This window comes from Gekko japonicus, unplaced genomic scaffold, assembly GCF_001447785.1.
Source record: "Gekko japonicus isolate JY-2015 unplaced genomic scaffold, Gekko_japonicus_V1.1 scaffold268, whole genome shotgun sequence".
Taxonomy (NCBI): domain Eukaryota; kingdom Metazoa; phylum Chordata; class Lepidosauria; order Squamata; family Gekkonidae; genus Gekko; species Gekko japonicus.
The window spans coordinates 237995-250396 of NW_015167064.1; the positions used below are offsets into that span (position 1 = coordinate 237995).

The 12402-nt window shown below is 40.8% G+C and overlaps 1 protein-coding gene across 1 annotated transcript in view; it reads right to left on the reverse strand.

Moving 5' to 3' along the window:
- RUNX1T1 (runt-related transcription factor 1; translocated to, 1 (cyclin D-related)) overlaps nucleotides 1-12402 on the reverse strand; it is a 97786-nt gene that overhangs the window by 69828 nt on the left and 15556 nt on the right. Inside the window, exon 2 of the mRNA XM_015412657.1 lies at nucleotides 1305-1442. Within this exon, the coding sequence (XP_015268143.1) occupies nucleotides 1305-1442 (138 nt within the window). The remainder of the gene's footprint in view (nucleotides 1-1304; nucleotides 1443-12402) is intronic.

Here is a 12402-nt window from a genome sequence, read left to right on the forward strand (position 1 = left end):
ATAGAGTTTTGCCCAAAAGCCAGAGCGTCACCCCCCGACGTGCCAACATCATTTCCAGGTGATGCAGGCAACACTGCTGTTTGGTGGGAGCCCACAAAATCAAGGGCTCCCCCACCTCCAATGGGCAAATGGCAACCCTAGCTGTGGCAGCCATTTTGTGGTTGACACTGCCTCCTGCAGCAGCCACTTTGTGGTTGCACCAACCACCCTGTCCCAGAATTCCGAAGGTCTAAGGCTATATAAACTGGATTTATTAGGGAAACTGAACTTTTTTGTAGTATAAATGCTTTCTTCAATCTTTACCACAAACTAAAGATCTGTTCTCAAGATGCCAATGTGTAATGACCATGAAAAAATCCTTTGACTCCACATCCACTGTACTCCAAGGTGACATAAGTACTCAGACATAAGACCTACCATGTGAGCAGACCACACAATGCAAGAGAATTCGAAGCAGTAGAAGGTAACTGGTTAGCTAAACTGGTTATCTAGAGAGTTCAACATTTTCTGCATTAGTTACAATACAGCAGTTTAGGCAGTTGTTAGCCATAGCTGGAGCTCAACCAGTTGGTTTTATTTTTGTGGATACTGAGTCTGGAACTAGAGTATTTTTACTATTTTGACTGGATTTCTATTGGATTGTAGACCACCCTGAGACCCACTTAGGAGAAAGCATAGCACATACATTTTTAAATAAACAACTAAAACTCTCTTCTTTGCAGTTTTAAAAATCATACACAATTGTTATTCAGCCTCTACCCCCAAAGTTTGGTGAATGGAGACAGACCCAGAAGGCAAAGGTGAGGATTCAACAGTGCAGTTTTGATTACCCACATGCTGGATTTCAAACAAGCAAAGAAGAAAAATGATATATGGGTGGATAAGGCTGATCTAATTATTTTTAAGCAGCAACCTTCTCCTCCCCCTCATAAGAGATACGTATCAGGTAGCTATCCAAAAACAACAATAATGAAGGCTCTGCTACTGTAAAGTTTGGCCTGATTGAAGTTTTCACAGTTTCCCCAATAACCGAAGGATTAAACTTTGAGGCAACAGAGCAAGAGGAAGATAACCACCATAGTTCCTTTAAAGTGCACAGAATCTATCAGAGTAACCCAATTTCTGAGCTTAATACCATTAATATATCACATTTATGACTGATCCTTTCTCACCTTGGTTTCATTCAAATGCCTTAGCACATAATAATCAATCAGATTTCCTTTGTCACCCTTTTCTGCTGTTTACCTATAGCAAGCATTTAACCTTTATATGCAGAAGAATTTACAGAGCAAAAGTATAATTACACGTTGTGGGTGTGAAAGAACTGGTTCTTGGGGCTCCTTGGGTAGTGGGAGGAGGTGGCATTGTTGGAGGCGTCAGCCTGGATTGTGTCTTCACATCCACAGGTGAGTCTGGCATTGTGGAATGCTTCTCGATGCGATCTGAAACACACATGGGCATTTTTATTCTATTTTTCCTTTATATACAAACAAATCCTTTAAAATAAGAACAAGAAACAGAATTTTTTAAAAAGCTGAACGCCTTTAGGACTGAGTAGCCTCCCCCCCAAATAGCTTTTGACATATCAAACACAGATGAGAGAGCCTCATGTATAACTGTGCTGTATTTCTGATCTCTGTTCCAGAAGAATTCAGATGCAATGTTCCAGAGAGTACTGGAGTTAAAATAATAAACCTTTATTTGCAATCCAAATAATCCCAACAAACAGGGTCCAACAACGAAGAAGCAGCATGGCAATAAAATGTCATGATGGTGCCACCAGAATTAAAACTCGATTATGTGCAGATGAATATTGGTCATACAGCTGGCATTGGTTATGTAGTAGTCTTCACCTGCTGCTTATCTTTTATTTTCTAAGGCTAAACTCCTCACCTGCTTCAGAGAACTCAGCCTCACTTTCAGATAAGAAGGCTGCCCTACAGTTCAGTCCTATTACTTGGTTCAAACAAAACTAGTGGTTGCCTCCAAGTAAATGGGTTTAGAACTGAAGAGTAAAGCGGTTTGATACTAGTTTAAATACTCCTGGTCATGTTTGACATTTTATCTTCTGGTTTCACATAAAAAGTCAATTTATATATCCCATAAATAGTAACAGGATTTTTTTTTAAGTACATGGTTTCACAGCATGGGACATAGAGCAGGGTTTGGAAGCATCTTCCAGCTTTTGTGACATCATCCACTAGATTAACTTCTCCTGAAGTGTGATGGGGATACCAGTGATCATGACTTTCCATCCTGTATATTGGTGCACCTGCCCTGATAAACATTAATGTAAGAGCACAGTGTTTTCACAGGGAATACACAAATATATATATGTAAATATAGCTGAATGGCATAGTTTTTATCTTACTTACTACCTGGGGATTAAACTACATGATTTGAACACAAGTGTGTTAGATTTTATATATCCCAGAGGTGTTATAGGTGATAAAGGCATGATCTTATTCCATCATTAGGTACAGTAAGTATATTGGGAAGAAGATAATGTGATTGAGACCTGTATTAGATTTTTACATTATATCACATTGTAATTTCATGAGTGTGTGGGGGGGACAGTCTTACAAGATAAGAGATAAATATTCTTCTAGGTTATCTACATAGTTATCAACTCAAAATCAAAGTTTAATGGTCTATTCATATGAACAGTTTGATGGAACTTTCTGTGAGAATGATAAGGCAAGTATATTTGGGCTTAATAAAAAGCGACTGACTGTTTATATGGCAATGTGATACTGTGACTTTTCTACAGTAATGCTGCTTTATTGTTCCACATTTTCCCCATTTACACCTCAATAAACATTTGTACTTACAATTCCTTAGCCACACTACCCTCTTGGCAGTATGCTACACTATTAAAGTGATATAAAATTTTATAACAATAAATAGAAAACCTAAATAAATTGGCCCCAAACGGAATGCTTAAAATCCAGCCAATTTGGTTTGAGTTGCCATATGATTTATTTCATGGTTCAAGGGAGGGGAGAAATTGGAAAATCATAAGATAAGCACTTTGAACTTTCTGTAAAAAGCAAGGCTGAGAGCCAGCACATATATGGATGAGAAACAAATTTAAGGAAAGCTTTTGGGCACAATCCATGGAGAAGAGTTCCTGTGTGAGCCTCGGTGAAATAAGGAGACAAACAGAAAACTAAGAATGTCATAAAACTACAAAGTGAATTCCATTCCCTTCCAATTTCAATTTAAAAGGTTCTACAATCAAACTAATAAAAAGATTTTAGGAAGGAAGGAGACCTAGAATGAAAATAAGATGAGAATCCTGATTTTAGTATCATTTCAACAAAATAAGTTTTCATAAACTTCAGTACTTGCAGTCTCCGGGGGCGGGGGGGGGAGCATTAAGGAATCTAGAAATATAGGATACAATGAGTGGTGTAAACTGAACAAACAAAGCAGTGTCTATGAAGCAATTTGCTGGACTTAGCTGTGATCAAGTATTTAACAAGCAGGGATGACAAACTCAAAAGAGGAGGAGGAAGGGGAAGGAAACGAGTCTCAAAATGTTAATTGTTTCTTGCACTCACCTCTACCAGCCTCAGCAACAAGGCAATAAACAGCTTTCAGTTTTAACTTGCGCCACAGGAAGAGAGACATGGAAAAGGAATACTGGCTCTCCTAAATAAAGGCAAATATTTCTGCCATACCAAGAAAGGAGAGAGAAAGAGAGGTTTGCCAGAGCTGGCCAGGAGATAACATTGGCAACTGCTGGCCCATCTGGTTTTCATTCTGCTAACACTCACACTGAAGTGTTGGGGAATGTATTCCAGGTATACAAATCTGAAGCAGCATAGTGTAAGCATAGTCGTGAGCAGCAAGGGAGTAGTGTATGGTGGAGGGAGAAAGTCATATTCCACTAACACCGTCTGCTACTCATGAAATAATAGGCACAGCCCATATCCTCCAACAGCTCTTTATCGCTTAAAAAGCAATTCTGTTCCATGCACGCAATCACAGCTTTATGTGTCTATCTCTTTGGAGTTTGCTGTCGAATGGGTTGACATCAGGACACAGAAAAGAAACAGAATCAAGGAAGATGGACTTTGGAAAAGGCCAAGACCCCAAATAGTTCACATTGTGTTACATAAACAGATGCATTATTTGTCTGACGTTTTTTACTGAGTTAACTGCCTAACTTTTTCATATTCCAAGACTCTCTTAAGTTATTCTGAAGCATAAATGATCATGCATCAGCAATCAATAAAGTTTCATAAATTTGAAGCATGAATAATATAATGTGTTGCTACTGATCATTCTCAATTCTCTGCCTGTTGGGAATTCTAACTCTAAGTGCTATATCAGCTGCTCTGCTTTAATCAGAACAGACTGGAACCTACCTTACTGCAGGTCTGATCCTGCGCTGCCAAGTCAGTTTTTGTGCACTATTGCCACTGTCAAGAAACCAAACCACAGAGGCTTGGGAAACTTAGTGGAGACCATTTTACATTTTTTAACAAGGGCTAATATGGTATATTAGGGTTGCCAAGTCCCCCCGGGGGGCAGATTTTCCCCACGCTTTGGAGGCCCGATTTCCACCCCCGCGGAATCGGGCCCCGGGGGAAACCCCACCCCCGCGCGTACGCCGCCCGGATGTGACGTCATGTTTTCCCCTCGAATGGCTGTGGCCCCGCCCCCAGCGTGCCCGGCGTCATGACGTCACATCCGGGTGGCGCGCGCGCACTCAAGACGCCGGGCAGGAGCCCCCCGCCGCCAGGTAAAAAAGATTTGGCAACCCTATGGTATATATACATAAAGTTCTGAACTTCCCCCTGCTCAGTCTGGCAACTTCAAGCTAGTGCTGTGAGCAGCAAGGCTAAAATTATGCCCTACAATCAGCGTTCCAAGCAGAAAAGGCTGTGGTTGATCATGGTCAACATTCTCTCTGTCCACCATAAAGAAGTCTTTAGAGAAGCTGAGGGGTATAGAGGGTGTGTTGCTTGCTTCCTTAGAAACCATAAACTTCACCTTTTGCTTGTTATTCTGTTTACCTTGTTTGTTGTCAAAACCCAGGGCCTTTTTTTGTAGCAGGAACTCCTTTGCATGTTTGGCCACACACCCCTAATGTAGCCAATCCTAATGAGTTTCTGCTGTTGGGTGTGGCCTATTATGCTAATGAGTTCCTGCTGGGCGTGGCCAACTTGGAAGCCAGCCGGAACTCCGTTCCTGTGTGGTCCTGCCCCAAAATAGCCCTGAACATAACTCCTAGATTCTGTGGAGCAGTGTCTGCTTTCTGACACACATTACAAACTGAGGCACAATAGTCTGGAAAACTCCATGTCTATCAGAACTTTCCTTCATCATCAACAACTTAATTATATAATTAGGATTTGCCAGACCGTGAAAGCAAGTGCATATTAAAGGGTCAAATTAAAATGCCTCTCTTTACCTACTGGCCCTTGTGAATCAAAGGTCTTCTGCCTTGGGGGCCAATGAAATTCCCGATCTAGGTAGAGGGCTCTAGCAAATCATAACCAGGTTAGCCATCATTTGTGTGTTTAAGAGTTCAGTCGTAACATATTGCCTTTTTATGTAAGTTATTTCAGCTTCACAATCTTTAAAGAATTGTATGCTCTGTTTTTAAAAAATGAGAATATCCAACTTTCTTCAAACTGGGCTTAAGCCCAATAGCTTCTCAAATTCAAGGAAGATCTGGCTGGAACTCATTCTTCTCTGTTCTCTGCAATAAATTCATGATGAGGGTAGATGGTAAAATAACAGTCCAAACCCAACCTATGTGCAAACATCTCTCTGGTAACAGGAGAGTCTTAAGATAAATTCATAAAGCATGTTTCAAGCATGCAACCATCTCCTCCATTTGTTCTGAGTTATAGTTTAAAAATGAAATATACATTCCCGAATTTCTTTTAGCAGCAAAGAGCTAGAAGCTGTGATTTAATCACAGAAGCATTTTGCCCCACTCTAAATTAAAGAATGCTGTAAAACCAACTCTAAATTATGACGTTTCTTCTGAGGATTGTTTTGGTTTCTGACACTGAACTGTTCTTTGTCATACATTCGGTTCTTATTATGGGAATTATTTTTAACTCTGTATTTAACTTTTAGGTGAACTGTGATATGTATTGCAAGTGTTTCCAACATTATAAAAAATAAATATAGAGACAGAAGAAGACCACTAAGAAAAACATGTGCACAAGCAGAGTAAGGAAAAAAGAAATATCTCTATAGTCAGGAGCATTTACTTCACTTCCTGTATCTTAATGGTTTAATCCATTTTTAAAACAATTTGGCCTTTCATATATGGTAAAATTTCAGCTTACATGGAAAACATCCAATGTGTGTGCATCAAGGAAAGCTGATGTATGGAACAAACTATGGAATATGTAAATACGCAACTGATGCTTCCCTCAATAGCCAATTCAATGTCTGGCAGTTCTGCCAGTGGTATGTTTTCAATTTCCTTTTGAAAATAAAAAACGTAGGATATAATAAGCAGTGGCATTTATTTTACTGTTAGCTAGTATAAAGAGTTCCAGATGTATGTCCAGGCCTGAAAGATTCTTAAAAAATACTCTTCATTGATTGCGACCAGTGTTCTTCTGCTAACCCACAGAAACTTCTAACACTGGCTGAATTTACCAATTTTAGTTTTCCTGCCATCTTGTTTCCTTTAGACTACAGTCCAGCAACTAACAATAAGGAACTTTACAATGCTTAATACGCACAAAATGGAAAACACCAGATATACACTAGACAAGCTGACGTGCATGTGATCACTGTGCATGCATGTCTCATCAGTGCTACGACCATATCATTTGGTTTGTATAATGTTACTAAGTGAAAAGTTATGATGGGGTTAATATATATATATATCATTAAGACAGAGTTATGCAGTTTTGCAGATCATATAGCATTGTTACATAGGAAGCAATAGAAGGAGAAGATAGAAACTTACTGAAACTGGATTAAAGGATTAAACATCTTGTAGAAATTAAAGCAACATGTAATTAACAGTTTAGGATGACTGAATAATTAACACATTTCTTGCACAGTTCTTGAAGCACTTCATAAAAGGTCTGTCTATATATTGTGCACATTTTTATCCTGCCCTTCCTGCTACTAGTTATGGTGAGTTATGGTGACTAAAGGAAACTATGGTGACTGAATGGAAATAAACCTCTGGATACCAGTGCTAGGAGGCAGAACCAGGGGAAGGCCCTGGTCTCTATGCTGTTCATTGGCCCTCCAGGGCAACTAGTTGACTGCTGTGTAAAACAGGATGCTGAATTATATGGATCCTATAGGTCTGATCCAGCAGGGCTCTTCTTCTGTTCCCCCAATGATCTCTAAATTGGCAGTTTTTCTGAAGGGAAGGAGAGTTTCCTTTTCACTGATTTTTTTAAAAAATAGGTTTTCCCCATATTTACTGGGAGATCAAATTACTGGTTTATAAAACTATCAGTTAATACAATACTCAAAATTATTATCTAATTTAAAAATTATTGAAATACATCTTCCATATGATAATTGTTTTTCAGATATATGACACTTGGCTATCTTAAATAAAAGCAACCAAAACAAACAAACAAAGGCTTCAGTCTGTACCAGTATATTTTATCCTTGGTTAAGTAAAAATCCTTTTCTGAGTTGGTAAACTGTTTGTTTTGCAAGGCAAGTTAAGCAAGCAATAAACATAACCAGGGCTCTTTTTGTAGAAAAAGCCCAGCAGTAACTCATTCGAATAGGCCACACCCAACAGCAGGAACTCATTAGCATATTGGGCCACACCCCCGACAGCACAGCTCATTAGCACATTAGGCCACACCCCCATGTTACCAGAGGTGTGGTTATCCAGCCACACCCACCTTTTGCTTGTTATTCTGTTTACCTTGTTTGTTGTCAAAACCCAGAGCCTTTTTTTGTAGCAGGAACTCCTTTGCATGTTTGGCCACACACCCCTAATGTAGCCAATCCTAATGAGTTTCTGCTGTTGGGTGTGGCCTATTATGCTAATGAGTTCCTGCTGGGCGTGGCCAACTTGGAAGCCAGCCGGAACTCCGTTCCTGTGTGGTCCTGCCCCAAAATAGCCCTGAACATAACTCCTAGATTCCAAAGTGTTAAAGATTCTTTTTGAGTCAAAGAAACTCTGTCTTTTGTTTGCTTCTCAAAGATCAGCCCTTTTACACTGCAACACTTGTAAATATAACCTCAGAGCTGTGAAACTAGCCAGTTACACATTTCTTTAGATCTTGGCCATACATAGGTATATCCATTAGACTTCACTTTTTATTAACACAGCCTAACCCTAATTTGAATGAAGTGCTAGCGTTTTAAACTGAGACACACAGGACTTTCTCAGGACTGTTTTTTTAAAAATCCAAGATATAAAACCCAGTAGGGAGCACACTGCCCTGACCTGGATGGGCCAAGATAGTCTAATCTTGTCAGATCTCAGCTACTAAGCAGGGTTGGCCGTGGTTAGTATTTGGATGGGAGACCACCAAGGAAGTCCAGGATTGCTACACAGAGGCAAGCAATGGCAAACCACCATTGTTCGTCTCTTGCCTTGAAAACCCTATTGGGTCACCATAAGTCAGTTGTGACTTGACGGCACTTTCCACTACCACCTGGTACCTCACCAACCTTGGCACACACAGTAAAACATGTTATTACTGGGAAGAGTAAAAATATTTATGCTTCTGACTTATCACTGGGGGGCGCAATCATATATCACTGACCATTAAGATGTCAGATTCTTCTGTTATCAGATCGTGTCACCAATATCAAATACAGTGATAGGGTTCCCAAGAGTTTCATGATAATTTTTATCTAAATTGTCTTTAAAACTCTGGAATTAGGTTGGAAAGCATCTTCTCAGTTCTCTGCAGCTTGCCCAGGAAACAGGAAGTGGAGGAGGCATGTCTCCCAGCCACTGATATCAGGGAGAGAGCTGCCCTTGGCCAGCTGGGCTACCCTATGCAGCAAATCCCCACACTGCTCTTTGGGTAGTTCTGGCAGTGAAAAAAAGCCTTGGATTACTTTGGAGGTCCTGCCTGAAACTTACTTGGAGTACACAAACCACAGCCTGGACCTTGAGCTACTATGCTGAACCCTCACATGACTACAGACTGGTTTAATTGGTTTGGTTATTATTAGTAGCTAGTTTTTCTTTTTTCCTGGGTGTGGTACTTATGAATGAGACATACTTTGGGGAAGAGGGGGAAAGTTTTTCGTTATTATTAATACAGTGTTATTTTAACTATTGTTAATTTGTTGTGCTTTGGGGTGGGTGCCATTTGGTTAAAAAAGTTTCTCCACATAAAACAATAGAGAGAAGGATGATTAAATGGATCTTCTTCAGGATGCTGTAAAATTAGACCCTTTTCTCCAATTAATTTGAACCTACTAGACTAGCAGAGAACTCAGACCAAGTGGGATCCCCTGGAGAAGGAAATGGCAACCCATTCCAGTATCTTTGCCAAGAAAACCCCATGGACAGTATCAAAAGGCTAAAAGATATGACGTCGGAAGATGAGCCCCTCAGGTTGGAAGGTGTCCAATATGCTACTGAGAAAGAGCAGAGGGCAAGTACAAGTAACCCCAGAAAGAGTGAAGTGGCTGGGCCAAAGCCGAAAGGACGCTCAGTTGTGGATGTGTCTGATGGTGAAAGGAAAGTCCAATGCTGCAAAGAACAATACTGCATAGGAACCTGGAATGTAAGATCTATGAATCAAGGTAAGCTTGACATGGTCAAAAATGAGATGGCAAGATTGAACATCGATATCTTAGGAATCAGTAAACTAAAGTGGACAGGAATGGGCGAATTTAACTCAGAAGACCATTATATCTTCTATTGTGACCAGGAATCTCAAAGAAAAAATGGTGTGGCCTTTATAGTCAACAAGAGAGTGCAAAAGTCAGTACTGGGTTACAATCTCAAAAATGACAGAATGATCTCATTCCGAATCCAAGGCAAACCATTCAGCATCACAGTAATCCAAGTCTATGCCCCAACCACTGATGCAGAAGAGGCTGAAGTGGACCGGTTCTATGAAGACCTACAACACCTCATAGAACTAACACCAAAAAATGATGTCCTCATCATCATAGGGGACTGGAATGCTAAAGTAGGAAGTCAAAAGGTAACCGGAATAACAGACAAGTTTGGCCTTGGAAAGCAAAATGAAGCAGGGCAAAGGTTAACAGAGTTTTGTCAAGAGAACACACTGGTCATAGCGAACACCCTTTTCCAACAACCTAAGAGGCGACTCTACACATGGACATCACCAGATGGGCAACACCGAAATCAGATTGACTATATAATTTGCAGTCAAAGATGGAGAAGCTCTATCCAGTCAGTAAAAACAAGACCTGGAGCTGACTGTGGTTCAGATCATGAGCTACTCATTGCAAAATTCAGACTTAAACTGAAGAAAATCGGGAAAACCACGAGGCCATTCAGGTTTGACCTAGATCGCATCCCTGATGAATATACAGTAGAGGTGAAGAATAGATTCAAGGGTCTGGATTTGATAGATAGAGTGCCTGAAGAACTATGGACAGAGGTTCGTGACATCGTACAGGAGGCAGCAATCACCACCATACCAAAGAAAAAGAAATGCAAGAAAGCAAAATGGCTTTCTGATGAGGCTTTACAAATAGCAGAGGAAAGAAGGAAAGCGAAAGGCAAAGGCGAAAAGGAAAGATTTACCCAACTGAACGCAGATTTCCAGAGAACAGCAAGGAGAGATAAGGAGGCCTTCCTGAATGAACAGTGCAAAGTAATAGAAGAAAACAATAGAATGGGAAGGACTAGAGATCTCTTCAAGAAAATTGGAGAAATCAAGGGAGCGTTCCATGCAAAGCTGGCCATGATAAAGGACAAAAACGGTAGGGACCTAACAGAAGCAGAAGAGATTAGGAAAAGATGGCAAGAATACACAGAAGAACTATACAAGAAAGACCTCAATGTCCTTGACAAACACGACGGTATAATCACTGACCTTGAGCCAGACATCCTGGAATGTGAAGTTAAATGGGCCTTAGAAAGCATTACTAACAACAAAGCTAGTGGAGGTGATGGTATTCCAGCTGAGCTATTCAAAGTCTTAGAAGATGATGCTGTTAAAGTTCTGCACTCCATTTGCCAGCAAATTTGGAAAACGCAACAGTGGCCACAGGATTGGAAAAGATCAGTATACATTCCAATCCCAAAGAAGGGCAATGCCAAGGAATGTTCAAACTATCGCACAATTGCACTCATATCACACGCTAGCAAGGTCATGCTCAAGATCCTACAAGCTAGGCTTCAACAGTACGTGGATAGAGAACTACCAGAAGTACAAGCTGGGTTTCGAAGAGGTAGAGGAACGAGAGATCATATTGCCAACATTCGCTGGATTATGGAGAAAGCAAGAGAGTACCAGAAAAATATCTACTTCTGCTTCATTGACTATGCTAAAGCCTTTGACTGTGTGGATCACAACAAACTATGGCAGGTCCTTAAAGAGATGGGAGTACCAGACCACCTCACATGTCTCTTGAGAAACCTGTATAAGGGCCAAGAAGCGACAGTTAGAACCGGATACGGAACAACTGATTGGTTCAGCATAGGAAAAGGAGTACGACAAGGATGTATACTGTCACCTTGCTTATTTAATATATATGCAGAGTACATCATGCGAAATGCTGGCCTGGATGAATCACAAGCGGGAATTAAGATTGCTGGGGAAAAGATCAACAACCTCAGATATGCAGATGATACCACTCTAATGGCTGAAAGTGAAAAGGATCTAAAGAGCCTCTTGCTCAGAGTAAAAGAGGAGAGCGCAAAAGTGGGCTTGAAGCTCAACATCAAAAAAACTAAGATCATGGCATCCGGCCCCATCACTCCTTGGCAAATAGAAGGGGAAGTCGTGGAAGTAGTGACAGACTTCACGTTCCTGGGATCCCAGATCACCGCAGACTGTGACTGCAGCCATGAAATTAAAAGACGCCTGCTCCTTGGGAGGAAAGCGATGGCGAACCTAAACAGCATGATAAAAAGTAGAGACATCACCCTGCCAACAAAAGTCCGCATGGTCAAAGCAATGGTATTCCCAGTAGTCATGTATGGCTGCGAGAGCTGGACTATAAGGAAGGCCGAGCGCCGAAGAATAGATTCTTTTGAACTATGGTGCTGGAGAAGACTCTTGAGAGTCCCTTGGACTGCAAGAAGAACAAATCAGTCAATCCTCAAAGAAATCAACCCTGACTGTTCCCTGGAAGGCCAGATAATGAAACTGAAGCTCAAATACTTTGGCCACCAAATGAGAAGGGAGCACTCACTGGAGAAGACCCTGATGCTGGGAAAGATTGAAGGTCAAAGAAGACGGGGACGGCAAAGGATGAGATGGTTAGACAGTGTCA